Here is a 19,840-nt window from a genome sequence, read left to right on the forward strand (position 1 = left end):
TAACAAAGATTTAGTAATCATATTTTTTGGGTTAGTCTGTAGCCTTAGTAATAATGTGCTATAAAGCGTAAAAATTTGAAATATAAAAGAAAAACTCTAACGGATTTTCTATGTGAACAATAAAACTCCAAACCTCTCTGGGCTGTTCTTTATAAAAATAAAACGCCTCCACTCCGGAATCGATAAAGTCCAATTTTTCCGAATGAGGAACGCCAATTTCCTATATAATTTAATTTTTCCTCTTCGATTAATTACTTGCCGCAAAACCATTATTTTTGCACGCATCGCCGTTTCCAACTTATTATTATTAAATTATTCGTGGTTTCAATTAAATCTCTTCCATTATTACGGATTTGTTTTTGGAGAAAAACTCATTTGAGCCTTGTTTTAGATTTCGTTTGTTTTGTCAAACTTAATGACGTTTTCTCAGAATTACAAAGTCTTAAGACAGATTCTTCAATTTTCTTGACGATTTAATTCTGATCGGACAGGGCCAGTCATGAATATTTCATCCGGAGTTCCGGTTTACCAAAAAGGGCTCAATTTGCAAGTGAATTGAGTGGGCGATTAACACTGCCGCTTGTGTTATTCCTTCCAGTTTGCTTTCCCTACTAATAATAATTCAATTTTGCTTCTAAAATAGACTTTACGGTTTATACACTCGGAAAAACTCCGCAAGTGCGAAAACAATATAAACTTAACCTCAATCACGTTCGAAGAGAGAAACGGCAACATCTGGACGAACACAAAACTTGCGCTACTCTGGCAATAGTTTGGAAAGTTTTCGATCGCCATATTTTGACCGGAACTTTCCACTAAATTAGTTTCTCTTATCTTTTATGCAGGAGGTATCGCGACGTCTGATGGTCAAAAGGGCAGAACGTTGTCCTGTTAAGGGATCTTTATGAATTTTTTATACTTTGGCAAGTGTCTTTCTGACGAATCTAGGTTCTTTGTTGCATTTTTTTTTATTCCCTAGACAAATAAATGTTCACTTACTGTCTAAAACAAATCAAGGAGACAATTATTATTAATATTATTAACTATTCCATGGTTTTTTAGTAATGCATGAATTAATTGACTGAATTTAAATTTGACCGGTAAATTACTAGTCAATTAGAAATACTGTGTTTCTGGTAGTTCAAATTTTGACACCGCTTTTCTCCTTGACTTTACCAAATTTTGTAGTGTTTTTTTAGGTTATTGGATAAAAAATTTAATGAGGATTCCAAAAATCTGGTTAAAACTGTCATATTCTCACTACAAGTGGGATTTACAGGATATTTTGTCCCTGACTGTCCTTTCAAACTGTGTTTCTGGCAGTTCAAATTTTGACACCCTTTTTCTCCTTAACTGTACCAAATTTAGTAATGTTTTTTCAGGTTATTTGATAGAAAATTTAATGTGGATTCGAAAAATGTGGCTAAAACTGTCATTTTCTCACTCCAAGTGAGTTTTAAGGGTAATTTTGTCCTTGACTGTCCTTTCAAACTGTGTTTCTGGCAGTTCAAATTTTGGCACCGCTTTTCTCCTTGACTGTACCGAATTTTGTAGCGTTTTTTTTAGGTTATTGGATAGAAAATTTAATGAGGATTCCAAAAATGTGCTTAAAACTGTCATTTTCTCACTACAAGTGGGTTTTACAGGCGATTTTGTCCCTGACTGTCCTTTCAAACTGTGTTTCTGGCAATTCAAATTTTGGCACCGCTTTTCTCCTTGACTGTACCAAATTTTGTAGTGTTTTCTTAGGTTATTGGATAGAAAATTTAATGAGGATTCCAAAAATGTGCTTAAAACTGTCATTTTCTCACTACAAGTGGGATTTACAGACGATTTTGTCCCTGACTGTCCTTTCAAACTGTGTTTCTGGCAGTTCAAATTTTGGCACCGCTTTTCTCCTTAACTGTACCAAAATTTGTAGTTTTTTTTCGGGTTGTTTGATAGGAAATTTAATGTGGATTCGAAAAATGTGGTTAAAACTGTCATTTTCTCACTCCAAGTGGGTTTTACAGGCGATTTTGTCCCTGACTGTCAAACTGTGCTCAGAAGTTGCATAAATGAGGGTTCAGAAAAGGTTTCTTGCAGTATTCGATACTAAACGTTGGGAGAGATTTATGACAGTTATTTTAACAGTGGTCACGTGACTGCTTAGCTAAATTATCCTTCAAAAACCACGTGATTATCTGTGACAAAAAACAGCCTTTTATTCAGTTTTTATTTTTCAGGATTTCATTTTGACAATATTGACCAAAAATAACTTTATTGAAATTCATGTCACACTGAATTTTACTATAAATACCCGGTCACGGTAAATTTACGCGCATCAGGAGTTTTTTCTGTTTGTCCATAGAAAGGAATATGCATGAAAGACACTTTAAAATACAGCAAAAAGTTAAATAGAATGAGTGGCAACACTGTAAAAAAATTTTGCTTACCATAAACGTCCAAACAGCCTTGAGCAGTTTTCATGACAGAAGTGTTGATTTGACACATATAACATCCGCGGTCCGATTCTTTCAACTGACGGATGCGCAGTTGCCAAGTGTTTAAATTGTCGTGGGTGACCGCTATTCTACTATTATGGGTCACCAGTTTGGAATGCAGGCTCAAGATGGTCTGGTCCGCCACTCGTACCCAAGCAACCTGAAATTTGTTTAAATTTTAGGGTTAATGCAATTTTGCATAATTTGATTTTTGGCAAAGGAAGTATTTTCGTTTCGAGCGTTGTAATTTATATAGTTCATTTTCCGGGTGAATGTATCTCATCTCGAAACTTATCTTTTCCTAAATCGAGCAGGACGAGTTCCGTTATGCAAATAGCGCCGTTATCTGGCGCGACAAAAATAAAACCCTCTGGAGAACGCATTTTGCCGGCCGATTTTTCATTTAAAATGCCATTTTGGACGCGAGAAGGGAAGAAAAAAAATGGGAAACGGTCCACCGGTGTCCGGGCGACAAATCATTTCCCACGGGTTACAAGAAAACACACGCCAATTATATTTGTTTTCCTCCTATTTTTTTACTCTCTCGGAAAATTTGATTTGGTTCACGACGACACAGGCAAATTGTCACCCTATTTTTCACTTCTCCACCACTGCAAAAAATATTATTTCATATTTTTCAGTACATTTTTATCCGTTTTCCGTACATACTGCAACAAAAATATCAAATAATAAATTTAATTTAACTAACGAGGCTTTTATAATATCAAATGGATTCCAAAACATCAAAGAAATCTTATATTCTTGGACTTTCTTGACTTTCAAAAAAATATATATTTTGTCGACCCTCGGATTTTCCTTATTTCACCATCAAAGAAAAAAAAAACGTCAACGGACCAAAGATAATGTTTTTTGTCGGCTGGTTGAAAAAGCCTCATTTTGGGGTCCTAATGGTTTCGACGTGTCCATGGATTGATTTTTTCAGGTCTGTGTGTCCGAACATGGAGACTTTCCCGAAAATATGATTCGCGATGACAAATTGCGTTTAGTGAATTTGCTTCCGCAAACCAAATTCTTTTCATTAATGTTGACGTCGTTTTATTTTCCAATTGATCAAGCTTGAAGAACATATTTTTATACTTTAAACTGTTTTGCGCGCACTTATTCACTATAATTTTAAAGTAATTAACTGCCAAAGGTTGACTTTCTTTACTCGGTTAACCTAATGTCGTTTCAGGGCTTGTTAATTTCATTTTCAACCCTTATCGCGTACATTGTAAAACGGAAAGTTTACCAATCAATCATACTTCCACGGAATTAGTTCACTTTTTTAAAACCTGCTGTATGTTCGGTTTTTCTAAATTTAGAAACTACTTGCGTAAAAATGGCAACACTGGTTTGTAATTAAGCTGGCGTTAGACCAGTTCTGGTAATTCCCCCATTGGGAGTGCGTTACACTAATTACCCCAACATATTATAAGCTTTTGTACAGTTTCGTCCAATTACCGGTGCAGACGATTAAACCCTAATAGTGTGGTATTGTGTGCGGTCGTGGGACTATTTTCGTATGCGGAATTAATGAAAAGTGCATTTTCGGCCATTATCCGCACCTAATAACGCACACCAGTTCATCAATCAGCGGCCTTACATAATGCGGCCTTTTGACATGCGAATGCTTTGTTTTACACTGCTCGGATTTCACTTTGTCCTCACGTGATTTCAACATAAATATCCGCGTCAATGTTCATTACGTCACGTGTGTGTGTGTGTATGGGGACCTTAATGCGTTAGCGTGATAAATAGTGTCGCGTTCAAAAAATTGTCGAAACGTGTTAAAGTCATGTAAAACCCAAAACAAAAAAGTGACCATCACAACTACATAAATTATGGAAATGTTTTTAATTTGTTAGGCTATGATTGGAACAGAAGATGCTTAGTATTCACTAGTTTTAATAGATAATAACCCTCATTACATGTGAGTAATGTGTCATTACTCACGGTTTTGCGATGTGATTATTACACTGACTCCAGAATAAGGAGAGCTTGAAAACTGTTAGAGATACAGATTTGGTCAAATGTAAGGAAATCATAGTTATAATAAAATGACATTTAGAAAACGTCTTTTTTTTGGTTTGTGCGATATTTTGAAAATAATATTTATTTTTACGTTAGTAGCGGACTTAGACCAAAACAAATGACACTTATTGTTTACAGCAACATTTAAGGCTCTTTAAGCAGGTATTATCAGTGTTTTGTATTATCAGTTTGTTTTTACTTAATACGGTTATGACGTTTCATAATAGTATATTTCATTACCAGTACAGAAATGAGGATTTTTCCGTGCGCGCGTGACAAATTCTCGGAAGTCATGCAAGAACGGAAAATCCATTTCTGGACGAGTAATGAACGATATTTTTTATTATACTTAGGTACCTGAAATCAACATAAACAAAAAATATCGCAAAAAATTATTAAGAAAATCGGGAATATTTATTTTTATTTTTAAAACAGTAAAAATGTAAGTACATACAACTCAAATTAACAAAAAAAATACAAGTAGGTAATTCTAAGAAAATTAATTTTGGACAGAACCGTTATTATTAATAGTAATATTTATTGTACAATTCGTATTATTGTTGAAGCTCAATCCCTTTTGCATTTCTTTTTGTTGAACTAAAGACTCTGCTAAAGATGTTGAAGCGGAGTGTTCGTGTGTGCTTTGGTTCTCTTGATTGACTGTTACAGATGTTGTAGTTTCCAAGTTACAAGGGCTAAACAACTTCCGTGATACTTCAATTTTTCTTTGTATGGACTCTTCTATATATCCTTCTGCTACATTGGAAGAAAGCCATCCTCCGTGTCTTTTCAAAGTGAGCAAATCACCGCCGTTTTCCACCAACATGGTTGCCGAAGAGCGCCTTAGCCCATGTCCGGTATATTCTTCGGGATTTTTTAGTTTTAGGTATTTTGCAACAAGTTTTGGAATACCACTGATAGTATGGCACCCAACATGTTGAGCGTAACATCTTTGGTTTCGGTATGCAACAAATAATCTTCTACTCTCCATATGTTTAAGGCGGAGATCTGCGTATTTACGGTAAATTGTACAGGGATCGAATTTGCAATTTTCATTGGTAATGGTAAAACTTCTTGACCTGCGAGTTTTTCCATCTCGTAAGAACACGACAAGGAAACGCCCATTATCTTCCACATCATCTAAACTCAAACGTATTAAATCATCTCACTAAAATTACTTTTGCTAGTAGATATTCTCCATCTGAAGCTTCACATAAAAATTTGGTTACTTGTTCTGCTGTAAGAATCTTGGATTTCTTTGGTATATATCCTACAGCTTGTCGTTTCAAAAAAGCAATCGTTTTTGGATATTGATGGTGAGTATTTTCTTTTATTGCCAAACAACTCTTTAACATAGAGAATCGACTCCATAAAGTGGAGGATTTCATAATGTTGGCTTTTTCAGAAAAATATACTAAAAGAATATCGTCACTCACAATTTTGATTCGTTTCTGAGTCTGCCATTCGGTAAAACTGTTATATTCTTGTTCATATCTCAACCTGGATTTCACTGGTAATAAATCTGCACTCACTTCTGCCGCTCGTTGTAAGATATTTTCGGGAATATCCCGATTTTCTTCATAATCTGAATTCATTTTTGCAAAATGTAATAAATACATAAATACTCAATTTTCACTGACAGAAAATAAAATTTGTAATTAATAAATAAATCGTTGCTATAGACACATTACTCGTTTTTTTTTTTCTTCGGGTTGCCATAGGATATCTAGTATCATGGATATCTATGTTTATTATTAAGCGCACGGAAAGAGGGTTCCGAAAATGTCATATTTACTGTATTTTATAAACAGTTGAAAATGTAGTATTTTCTGTTAAGTATAATAAAAAAATATTTTATTAAGGTCATGTGATGAATTTACAATGATTTACTTTGGTGTAAGAACCACATTTTATAATGTAACATAACCTATATAACGTTGAAAACTTGAAACCTTCCACAGCTAGTATTTACGAAAAAATGGTAATTTTTGTAAACATTTTAATTTTTTTTGTTCCAAAACGCCTATCGGAATTATGCAACGTTGTCAAACGTGTGATTTTCATTAGTAATATTTAATACATCTAAACCGAATACTATCGTTTTAGAAAACAAAAATAGGTAAAAAAAGATACTTGGACACCTAAGCTAACCCAAGTTTACAGGTGGTATTACAGACATACTGTCTGTGGGAGTACTATAAACTGATGTAACTGTCAAATTGTGACAGCAATTTAGTGCAACGTTAACTTTATTGTCAAATTGTACCCTTTTTTTGAAAGTTGACCCTACGGACTTTCTATGGTAGTCAAAATACAATTAAAAATTCTACGATTTGGTCAAAACTGTTAATTTCTACAGCTTTCTTTATCCTTTAACTTTGACCAGTTTATGGTCAAAGAGATTGAAGATACTTTTAAATGGTTTTATACAACTTTATTTTTCTGACATTTAAAACAATGGAAAGACATAAGCACACTCAAATAATAATTACCTTCCATCTTCATTAACCTGAGTATCTTAAATTGTCATTAGATGACATAATGTTTATGTAGTATGTTCTGTAAAATTGATTATTTTAACAAAAACTACACTGACGTAACTGTTAAAATGACTGATGATTCCGAGCTGTCAAAGTAGACAAAATCTAGTAACATTTTCATGCAACGTCACTTTGACCTGTATTTTTTTTTCTCTCTTAAAAAAAGGTAAAATTAGTGCATGAATTATGAAGTTACACGGGATGTTTCGAGGGGAAAAAGTAATAATTTAACCTCGTATTCTACGCTCGTAAATCAAGAACAAAGACTCTAAAATTCAATTCGTAATTAAAAATAAATTGGCGAAAACATAAACCAAAGCGGTAAAAAGTCTATAAATTATGCGTAGCGACTAAAGGGTTCCAATAAATTAAATTCGTAATTTTTCTCGATTAAACGGGAAATTATTTTTGTTTTTTTGGTTTAATATGTTTGTAATTTATCCATATTTCTCTTTAAAGTCTTTGGTAATTTAACTTAAACTACCGGAAAATAGTCAACTTTTAGTCAAGAACTGACGCATATTGATTATATACTCGCATGAAATATTCATGAAACTCAGCTATAACACCGAGAAACAGTCAAAGCCCAATTAACCACTAATGGAGTGACGATAATGGAATAGTAAGCCAGGTCCTTATCAGCTCGTGCTGATAGAACAATCAATTATCAAACTGTTCAGCGACAAAGCGAGCCTTTAATCATATTAGGCCCTCGTCATGTTACTCTGAGGGTGGGAAAAAAATCAAGGAGGGAGAAAATTCGTTTTCGGCCCTTTGAACGATTTATAATTTTTCCCTCAAGCAGCGATAAATATCCACAAGAACAATATATATATTTTGCGAAACACAATATCGCCGGTACCATTAATCTTATAACGGCAGCCTTTTTCACCTCTTTATGTACAAAAGTGGAAGAAAAAGAAAAATTGAAAACATAACAGGGCCGAAACAAGAAAGGGACGCGCGATCCATCAATTCATTTCCGCCCGGTTTTATTGTGGAAATTGGCGCAATTTGTTTCCGGTCGTTGTTCTTTTTGATTTTTTTTTTCTTCTCCCTGATTACATCGGTTCTAGATAAATATCAGCCTTAAAATCCTGGACCGTTCGTTTCTCAGCACGTGCAGCTTCACTGATCTCCAACACGCTCCAAAATTACGAAGTGGTCTTAAAATAAACGTGAAAGTAAACCACGTGCGTTAAATTGCCATTACAAGATACTGGAAATGATGAAGAATGTATAAAGTGGATTTTATATTGGGCTACCCTTAGTCGTGACAAAAAAACAATGAAAACTTTAATCAGGTAATTTCATTCGTTAGAATGCCAATACAGAGTGGACCAAATTGGCAATGATAATCTTGTTATTTAGAAGAGATTTTAGAAAAAAATATATATATTTTTTTTCTCGTTATTGTTGATAGAGAAAAAATACACTTATTTTGTTAATTATGATTACTAAATAATGAAGAATTATTTTTAACTTACTTATAAAACAACATAATTATTAAACATACTTTAATACAAAACAAATAGCAATCCAATTTTTTTGAAAACGTGAAAAAGTGTCCTAACGATGCCTTAATGTCAAAACTGTCTATGGTTTGTCTTAGAAACCATATTATTAGCAGATTGACTTGACTGAACAAATGAATGATGTTTTATGGAGCATGTTTGATTATCTGTTCGTGGGTGTCAAGATTTTTTTATTATTTGGGTGATATAAAGGCTGCAAGTGCAGCTCAGAAACACCAAAATGCTATGTGGCTCCCAAACTGTCTTTTGATCACTAAAAGCTTTTGGCTTATATCTTCTCGAGAAAAAGGGCCTCTTCGAGTCTCTAGTACCCCCCCATTCTTTCAATTTTTTTGAAAAGTGAAAAATTTTAAAGTGCTTTTTTTGTGTTTATTTTAGTTAATTTAAGGTTTTTTTGTATAAATATGCTCTTTGCTGTGCATTGGAACCCTTATGGAGCAAAAAGAAAAATTGAAAATTTTGACAAAAAATGACATTTTTCGAATTTTTGAAAGGTTCAAAGTGGTTATTTCCCTTAATTTGAGGTCCTTTGGTATAAATATATCCGTTGCTGTACATTAGAACCCTTATGGAGCAAAATGAAAATTTGCCAAAATTGCACTTTTGACAAAAATTGAATTTTTTGACTTTTTGAAAAATCGTAGCTCTTTTACTTAGATTCGCAGGAAATTCGTTCCTACGCCATTCGAAAAAGCATAAAAAATACTACAAAATGAGTTAAAAATGGCCTCTCTAGCACCTCATGTTCCCGAGATATTTAATTTCAAAAAGTACCTAAAAAACCTCTCTAGTACCCCCCCATTCTTTCAATTTTTTTGAAAAGTGAAAAATTTTAAAGTGCTTTTTTTGTGTTTATTTTAGTTAATTTAGGGTTTTTTTGTATAAATATGCTCTTTGCTGTGCATTGGAACCCTTATGGAGCAAAAAAAAAAAAATTGAAAATTTTGACAAAAAATGACATTTTTCGAATTTTTGAAAGGTTCAAAGTGGTTATTTCCCTTAATTTGAGGTCCTTTGGTATAAATATATCCTTTGCTGTGCATTAGAACCCTTATGGAGCAAAATGAAAATTTGCCAAAATTGCACTTTTGTCAAAAATTGAATTTTTTGACTTTTTGAAAAATCGTAGCTCTTTTATTTAGATTCGCAGGAAATTCGTTCCTACGCCATTCGAAAAAGCATAAAAAATACTACAAAATGAGTTAAAAATGGCCTCTCTAGCACCTCATGTTCCCGAGATATTTAATTTCAAAAAGTACCTAAAAAACCTCTCTAGTACCCCCCCATTCTTTCCATTTTTTTGAAAAGTGAAAAATTTTAAAATCCTTTTTTTGTGTTTATTTTAGTTAATTTAAGGTTTTTTTGTATAAATATGCCCTTTGCTGTGCATTGGAACCCTTATGGAGCAAAAAAAAAAATTGAAAATTTTGACAAAAAATGACATTTTTCGAATTTTTGAAAGGTTCAAAGTGGTTATTTCCCTTAATTTGAGGTCCTTTGGTATAAATATATCCTTTGCTGTGCATTAGAACCCTTATGGAGCAAAATAAAAATTTGCCAAAATTGCACTTTTGACAAAAATTGAATTTTTTGACTTTTTGAAAAATCGTAGCTCTTTTATTTAGATTCGCAGGAAATTCGTTCCTACGCCATTCGAAAAAGCATAAAAAATACTACAAAATGAGTTAAAAATGGCCTCTCTAGCACCTCATGTTCCCGAGATATTTAATTTCAAAAAGTACCTAAAAAACCTCTCTAGTACCCCCCCATTCTTTCCATTTTTTTAAAAAGTGAAAAATTTTAAAATCCTTTTTTTGTGTTTATTTTAGTTAATTTAAGGTTTTTTTGTATAAATATGCCCTTTGCTGTGCATTGGAACCCTTATGGAGCAAAAAAAAAAATTGAAAATTTTGACAAAAAATGACATTTTTCGAATTTTTGAAAGGTTCAAAGTGGTTATTTCCCTTAATTTGAGGTCCTTTGGTATAAATATGTCCGTTGCTGTGCAGTAGAACCCTTATGGAGCAAAATAAAAATTTGGCAAAATTGCACTTTTGACAAAAATTGAATTTTTTGACTTTTTGAAAAATCGTAGCTCTTTTATTTAGATTCGCAGGAAATTCGTTCCTACGCCATTCGAAAAAGCATAAAAAATACTACAAAATGAGTTAAAAATGGCCTCTCTAGCACCTCATGTTCCCGAGATATTTAATTTCAAAAAGTACCTAAAAAACCTCTCTAGTACCCCCCCATTCTTTCCATTTTTTTAAAAAGTGAAAAATTTTAAAATCCTTTTTTTGTGTTTATTTTAGTTAATTTAAGGTTTTTTTGTATAAATATGCCCTTTGCTGTGCATTGGAACCCTTATGGAGCAAAAAAAAAAATTGAAAATTTTGACAAAAAATGACATTTTTCGAATTTTTGAAAGGTTCAAAGTGGTTATTTCCCTTAATTTGAGGTCCTTTGGTATAAATATGTCCGTTGCTGTGCAGTAGAACCCTTATGGAGCAAAATAAAAATTTGGCAAAATTGCACTTTTGACAAAAATTGAATTTTTTGACTTTTTGAAAAATCGTAGCTCTTTTATTTAGATTCGCAGGAAATTCGTTCCTACGCCATTCGAAAAAGCATAAAAAATACTACAAAATGAGTTAAAAATGGCCTCTCTAGCACCTCATGTTCCCGAGATATTGAATTTCAAAAAGTACCTAAAAAACCTCTCTGGTACCCCCGCCTTCTTTCAATTTTTTTGAAAAGTAAAAAATTTCAAAGTGTTTTTTTTTTGTGCTTATTTCACTTAATTTAAGGTTCTTTTGTATAAATATGCCCTTTGCTGTGCATTGGAACCCTTATGGAGCAAAAAAAAAAATTGAAAATTTTGACAAAAAATGACATTTTTCGAATTTTTGAAAGGTTCAAAGTGGTTATTTCCCTTAATTTGAGGTCCTTTGGTATAAATATATCCTTTGCTGTGCATTAGAACCCTTATGGAGCAAAATGAAAATTTGCCAAAATTGCACTTTTGACAAAAATTGAATTTTTTGACTTTTTGCAAAATCGTAGTGCGGTAAATTTTTGCAATTTTTATGAACAGTTAGTTAATACTAAGCTTAAAATTATCGGCGGGCACTTTCAAAAAACATGAACCGTTGATGATAATCTCAATTAAAATCCAGCTAGAGTAAGCTGATCTGATTTAAACCGAAAATTTTCCGCTCCCAAATTAAAGCGGTCTACGCGATAACTAACCTAATTATTCAACAAAATCCTCACGTTTAAAGTCACTCTTTCGAATTAATCTGAAGCAATCGTAAACCAACATCAAAAACATTTATTGCGGTGTTAAAGCCGTTTAGATTTGATCAAAAGCGTTTTCCGAGTTAGTTAAGAACCGGGAAATATTCGCCAGAAGATTATACCGAAAAGGAATAGGTAGGGGGGATTTCATTTGCCGGCCTCTATGAATAATTCTAGACTTAAGCCCCTCCAGGGATTTATGAATCGGATTAATCAGAATCTGTAAGTCGACACGCATAAATTTTTTTATATTGAAGATTCTTCGGTTCCTCAACCTCAACCCACGCACACGGTCATAATGAGGCTGAAAGAGGCCTCTTTATTATACGTCAGCGTCGTACATTGAAAACCTTTCAGGATTGTGAATGGCTTTCGGACTTTCGTGCATACCACAAAATATAATTTTAAGCTCCGTTAATGTTTGATTTATGACTTCACGTGCCTATAGAGTCACGCGGTCTTGCTATTTCTTGTTTACCATGAGAAATTGATTGTGTATCTAGACTTTGCTAGATTAGGCATGTTTTTGTTGCCCTATAATCCGGCTTGAAACTTTGTTAAGGGAGTTCGGCAAAAGTTTGGTTATTATTCTGTCTAAATTTGCGAAAGCCCTGAGTTTCAAAATGATTGTTATACCTAATTTGAGGAAATTTATTAAATACTATTTATCAAAAATGTACCAAGTGATTGTACTGGTTTAGTTTTGTTAGGGAATATTTATTATTAAGGGTGAAGTATGTTTAAATTAACATTAAAAAAGCAAAAAAAATCACTAAATAAAATAGTTGAAATCAAATAAATGCGCTACGGTCTTTTAAAAAAGTAAGAAAAGTATTATTACTCACCGGTTAAACCGATATACAGGTGTGGTAAATCCAAAAGCGAGGAACGGACAGAGAAACGTAGGTAATTTCATGCGCGGGAGAAAGACAGAAAACGAAAAAAATATCAAGTAGGCCATATTTTTAGCGCGCTGTTGCCAAACGCCGTAAGTATTCAATACCCTCGACAAACTTACTTACGGCGTTTGGCAACAGCGCGCTAAAAATATGGCCTACTTGATATTTTTTTCGTTTTCTGTCTTTCTCCCGCGCATGCAATTACCTACGTTTCTCTGTCCGTTCCTCGCTTTTGGATTTACCACACCTGTATAGCAAAAATCAAAGTAAAATGCATTTACGTAACAATGTACTATAAACATAAATGTTTTCAATGTAACGTTTGTAAACGTTTGCTGCTGCTTCACTTCTTTTCTAAACCTTGACACACACCTTATTATGTCCTTACCTTTACATTATTATGTCATATTTTGACATTTGGTTGTCAGTTACAGCTCTGTCTTTTATACTGTTCTGAACGTCGAAACTGTCAAATTCAATCCCATAGAGATACAAAAACCACGAAATATAAGAAAAGCAACAAAATCAGTTTGACTTTGGTTGAATGCATTTTGTATCTTCATCAGTGCATTTTTGGCATTTATAACATTTGGTTGTATGTTTCTGACAAATAGTAGTCTATTTTTAAATATGACAACCGTCAAAATCCTCTCCATAAAGCTGTAAAACCACAAAACACTCTTAAAATACAGTAAAACCAGTATAAACAGTACCAAACGCATTTTACAGCTTGATGAGTGGAATTTTGACATTTGATCGTCATTTTCAATTTCGATTCCATAGAGATACATACATTTAATTTGCTTTTGTGAAAACCACAGCCGTAAAAAATATAGCATTCTACACGTATGTAATGACTATTACTCACTCGCTTTTAGCTCGTGTCGCCAACTTCATCTTCGTGAGTAAGAGCATTATATGCTCCTTTAAAGTATACTATTTTAGAATAAATGTGTATCATACTCATTCAAATTATGTTTTTTTTTTAACACTTCACAACGAAGAGGAGGATTTTGACAAAATTGACCAGATTTAGAAATACTCTATATTGGACAGTCTAAAATTGTTATGAAGAAACTTGGGTGAAACTAGATTAAACCTTCTATGAAACGTGTCAGAGGAATCTCAAGGCTGTGATTAGTGCATAATAAAATAGAAATGATTTGACTTACCAACAGCAGTGATCACCAATTTGGTATTCACTGTCAATCAATTTAAAAACCATCGGGAATATTATTTCAGTAGTAATATAGAGAAAGAATTTGATCATAGTTTACCAAAGCTTTAGTCGAGAAATCAGTTAAACTTCACTTTAATAACACAGTACCTCGGTCAAAAATGTAACCATCTTTTTTGGGTTATTAACAAAAATATCCTCTACGTGGTATAAAGTCTGATTCCCATTACCTCAAAACAAACGATATTCGCCGGGGGGTTTTAAGCCGGTAAATGAGCGGTATATCCTTATTACAGCCCCCCCCTGAAACACTGAACCCTTTAACAGGCTATAAAAACAATTTCACGCTCGTTTTTGCCGTTACGGTTATTAGCTCCGGCTAAAGATAATAAAAACGTAATTACTTTTTTAAGGATTCACCTCCAAGCTACCTGGAAGCATTTTTATACTATTATTAGAGGGTGGCAGATGAAAATAGCCCTAATCCTAGGAAGTGAGAAGGGCCGTTTGGCCGGTTATGATAATGGCCCCCCAAACAGATCTGGAGAATTTCCCGGATAACAGTGACTTTCGAAATGTAAACGTACGTTCGGCAATTGATGAGTTCGATATTTTTGGAACGGAAAGTGGAGGTTTGAAGGGGGAATTGAAATTGCGTTTCGAGGATGCGAGCTTTGACGCCGCCAAAAAGGAGCAAAGCTACTTTATTGCCGTATATTTATGGAATATGAAATGCTCTCCGGCTATTGGGAACATTTTTCATTCGGATTTCGAGCACCGGTTTACGTGCCCGACCTAAATCAAGACTTCACTTTAAACGATTTGGATTGAAGGGGTTTTTTTTTTCGGTCCAGCTTTCGAAATGGTAACCGGTTAGACGTAGTCAACACGGTTTTTTATATCATAATTTTAATAAAACCTTTTAAAAAAAGTGAAACACAAGTTATATTACTTGAGACACAATTAAACGAGATTTTTACCAGTTGTAGGGCTTAATGAGAAGAAACTTTTTTGCTAAAACGCACCGTTTGACCGCTAGAGAGCTATCTCAAAAACTATTTAACGCACGAGTGTGTTTTTTTAATATTTGTTATAAAAGGGAAATAAACCAACTTTTATAAATTACCCGAATAATTAAAAGACATAATTTTAGCCCCAAAAACTTGCCAAAAACATACAATTATATTGTATAGTTTTGGCATTTTTGCACTTTTTCTTCACTCCTTTCAATTCTTCTTCCTTTCTTTTTTTTTTCTCGCCTGTTAGATTACAAGTTTTAGGTTGAAAATTAAGTTGTACAGTTTTGGCTTTTATTTCTCTTCTTTTCTGCTCTCCTTTCAATTCTTTTCTTTCTGTCTGGTAGAATAAATATAAAAAAAACACTTTAAAATTTTTCGTTTTTCAAAATTAGTTTTTTTTTACTACTTTTTTAAATTCAATATCTCGGTAACATGAAGAGCTAGAGAGATCAGTTTAGGCTGATTTTGTAGTTTTTTTTATCCTTTTTCTAATAGCGTTTTAGTGAAATCTATAAGAGTTCAAATAAAAAAATTACAATCATTCAAAAATTGAAAAAATGACATTTTTGTTAAAAGTGCAATTTTGGTAATTTTTTATTTTGCTCCACGATGGTTCCAATGCACAGCAAAGGGCATAAATATACCAAAAGACATCAAATTAAGTGAAATAAGTACAAAAAAGCACATTAACATTTTTTATTTTCGAAAAAACTGAAAGAATGGGTACCTATTACGGGTCTTTTTTTACTACTTTTTGAAATTCAATATCTCGGTAACATGAAGAGCTAGAGAGATCAGTTTTGGCTCATTTTGTAGTATTTTTTACCCTCTTTCTAATGATGTTTTAGTGAAGTCTATAAGAGTTCAAATAAAAAAGTTACAATCATTCAAAAATTGAAAAAAATGACATTTTTGTAGAAAGTGCAATTTTGGTAATTTTTTATTTTGCTCTACGATGGTTCCAATGCACAGTAAAGGGCATAATTATACCAAAAGACATCAAATTAGGTAAAATAAGTACAAAAAAGGCACTTAAAAATTAAAAAAAAAAAATGTAAGAATGGGGGGTGGGAGCAACAAGCTTGGTATTAGGGATCTTAGTAACATGAAGAGCTAGAGAGGCGAGTTTGGGCTCATTTTGTAGTATTTTTTATTCTTTTTCTAATGGCAATTTGGGGAAATTGAATGGAGTTCAAATAAAAAAGTTACCACCTTTCAAAAATTGAAAAATGACATTTTTTATCAAAATTTTCAATTTTTTTTTTAGCTCTAAAATATTTATACCAAAGAACCTTAAATTAGTAATAAAGCATTTTAAAGTTTTTTAAACAAATTGAAAGATTTCAATGCCCAGCAAATGGCAAGTATATACCAAAGAAATTTAAATTAGATGAATTAAACACTAAACCCAGTAAAAAATTGAAAAAACACTAAAATTTGTTTCATTTTGGTCCGGAGGAGTTCTAATGCACAGTAAAAGGCATATTTATACCAAAATACCTTAAAATCATATCTAATAGAAATATCAAAGTCAAAAGTGAAATTAAACTCCAACAAAACTCATATTACAACAAATTTGCATAACTTTTTATTTATTACAATTTTATTGAACTGTGTTTCTACTACTAAATCTACTAAAATGGGCCTATCCCACATATCATAAATTTTTGTTTTAATGACTGGAATCGAAAGAATAGGATCAAAAAACTAATTTTTCATATTCTTGAAGAAAAAGTTATGGTCGTAAATGTTCCTACATTAGTTTGAATTTGTCCATTAAATTGAAAAGATCTGTTTTGGCGCGCATGTGACGTACGTAATTCTGGGCGATTTCATTGGCTGTTGCACGCCATCTGTTTCACTTCTTGTCGCTGATTGGTTGATAGTGTAGTACGTCACCGGCGGCGGGCGTTTAAAACATGAGATTAATGTAGTTTTTATCATCATTTTTTTTCTATTTAGACTTAATATTTTTGAAAACAAAAAAATACGGGTATAATATTTTCAATCCGTCTTTGTAGTTATGAAATAAAAAAAAATTGTGGGAGAGGCCCATTGACCTTTTATCAGTCCTCAATTACTAAACCATCCAATTTGAAAATATTTCTCTATTTCCACTACTGTTTTCAGATGTAACAATTTTTCTAGTGTTTATTAGCAAATGCAAACGGAAATCCTCTTCCGAGTGCCATAAAGGAAAATTTCGAAACAATAAAAGAAAAATGTTCCGCATCGGTTTATTGGTCTCATAAAGATCTCGACTTTAGGCATACACGACTGTAATATAACAGGACGACACACACGTTGGCTTTACGAGGAAATAAAGAATTTCATCCTGGCATTCCTGCCAACTTTACAGGAACGGCATATTTCAAACAGGAAACTAGTGGAAACGCGAATATCGGGCGGGTAGTTTTGCGTAAAATGTTATATTTAAATAGCCCTTTCCGATACAAGAACAAGTTCGGGACATAAATAAAATCTTGCGGTTCGGTAGATTTTTCTCAGTTTCTGGAAAATATCGTATTATGCGGAACTCGGTTACTTTTTTTAAGGAATAGTTTTAACCTTTTTTCCACATCCAGAATTCTCGGAAAAATGGGATATAATTCAGCTGTTCAGGTGGAGAATGTTCCTAACAGCGTATTTTTCAGTTTTGAAATGTGTTGCATTATATTAGTAGCTGAATCGGTTTAAACTGTTTTGTTAAAATAATTCTCAGGATTAAAATAGTACGTAAATTCTTAAACGAGCGTATAATTATTACTCTCTCTCTTAAGTAAAATTCCATCGATTTGTTTGTTGAAACAATTTTGAGGGAAAACAAATAAAAGTGGTATTTTCCATTCTGGGAGCGTTCTCTACCGAGCCATAAGGACCATCGATAAATCAAACAACAATGGAAAAACCGAGCGAGGAGAAGGATAATTAGGCCATTAAAACTAATATAAACAATTAATTCTCGGTCGTAAACAAGATGTTTAAGGAGGCCCCGGACTTTTCCGAACATCCATAAATCAAATACACGCCAGAAACTTTGAAGCTCGTTTAAACTCACTTTTCGTGAGGGTGGCGAGTCCATCATATTTTTCAATATAATAAGCTCTCGCGCCCTTTGACTATGATTGAGCGTTTCCCCACGGTTTTTTATCCGTGCTTTCTTGGATATTTTTTACCTTTCTAATTGTTTGATTAGGTGACAGAAAAAGAATGGGAACCGGCCACAAGAATATTTACTAAATCAATAAAGGCTCGCAATAGGAAATCTGACCGGGGGAAGTGACAGGAATTTTACAATAACCAAACTCACCCTGAAAGTTTTTTTCCCTCGTCATTCTACGCGTTTTCCATAAAATCGTTTGTTTCAGACCGAAATATTGATTGTTGAATTAAAGCTAGGCAATTTACAAACAATGTGAGCACTTATTGAACTTTTCAAAACACAAAGTAAGCCAAAACTTGCAGCGGAAGATTATTAAATTCTTATGCTTCCCATAAATATTTTAGATCGAGTAAAGTTTCAGAGTTTAAACGGCCTTCAAGTTTATAACTTCAGGTTTCTTTTATTAAGCTTTAGAGCGAGGAGGAAAAGTTTTATTTTTCAAACCCAAATTAGACAACCGCATGTTTATAGTCAATAGAGTGAATTGCTATGGGTAAAATGACCCAAAAACAGGATGACGCAACATAACAATAGACAGTCACATCAAACGTCAAATTCAAAACGATGTACCTGTCTATTGATTTTTAGATTGCTAATCGATTTGTTCTTATGAATGTGGCCATTTTATTCCTAGAATTGATTATTTAAGTTATTGAACAACTACCGTTTTGTATCTTAAATTTGATGGTTTTAGGGGGTAAGTATCTACAAAACTAACACAAAAGCTAGAAATGGTTTTTTACTTAATCCGTTAGTTTTCTGGAGCACATTGTTTTTAAGATAGAGAGAACCACACATTTTTTTTAATGGGACAATCTATACATTTATGCAGATTTGAATAAGCTAAAAATTACTTTTTTAAAAATATGTAATACTCGATTTATACCAAATGACCTTAAATTAGGTGAAATAACCACCTTTAACATTTAGAAAATTGATAATATGGCGTTTTTTGTTCACATTTATACTAAAGAACTTTAAATTAGGTAAAATAAGTTTAATACTACTAAAAAACTACTAAAAAAAAATGGTAAAATAAGTAACCAAACTTTTCGTTTTTCAAAAAAATTTTAAAAATCTGGAAGTATTAGGGGTTTTTTTTGACTACTTTTTGAAATTCCATTTCTCGGTAACATACAGAGTTGGAGAGACTAATTTCGGCTCATTTTGTAGTATTTTTTACCCTTTTTTTAATGACGTTTTAGTTATATCTATAACAATTCAAATAAAGAAGTTACAATCATTCAAAAATTGATGAAATGCTATTAGTGCAATTTTGGCAATTTTTTATTTTGCTCCAGGATGGTTCCAATGCACATCATAGGGCGTATTTATACCAAAGAACCTTAAATTAGGTAAAATAAGCGCAAAAAAAGCACTCTCAAATTTTTCATTTTTCTAAAAAATTGAAAGGGGTCTTTTTTTAATACTTTTTGTAATTCAATATCTCGGTAACATGAAGAGCTAGAGAGGCCAGTTTTGGCTCATTTTGTAGAATTTTTTATCCTCTTTCTCATAGTGTTTTAGTTAAATCTATAAGAGTTCAAATAAAGAAGTTACAATCATTCAAAAATTGAAAAAATGCTATTTTTGCAAAAAGTGCAATTTTGGCAATTTTTTATATTGCTCCAGGATGGTTTCAATGCACAGCATAGGGCATATTTCTACCAAAGGACCTTAGGAATTAGGAGAA

General features: G+C 32.8%; 1 protein-coding gene across 1 annotated transcript in view; it reads right to left on the bottom strand.

Moving 5' to 3' along the window:
• LOC145725764 (lachesin-like) overlaps positions 1-19,840 on the bottom strand; it is a 145,012-nt gene that overhangs the window by 31,988 nt on the left and 93,184 nt on the right. The window contains exon 4 of the mRNA XM_081974603.1: positions 2,436-2,643. Within this exon, the coding sequence (XP_081830729.1) occupies positions 2,436-2,643 (208 nt within the window). The remainder of the gene's footprint in view (positions 1-2,435; positions 2,644-19,840) is intronic.

Source organism: Ips typographus, linkage group LG3, assembly GCF_016097725.1.
Source record: "Ips typographus isolate SLU linkage group LG3, UJ_Ityp_2.0, whole genome shotgun sequence".
Classification (NCBI taxonomy): Eukaryota; Metazoa; Arthropoda; class Insecta; order Coleoptera; family Curculionidae; genus Ips; species Ips typographus.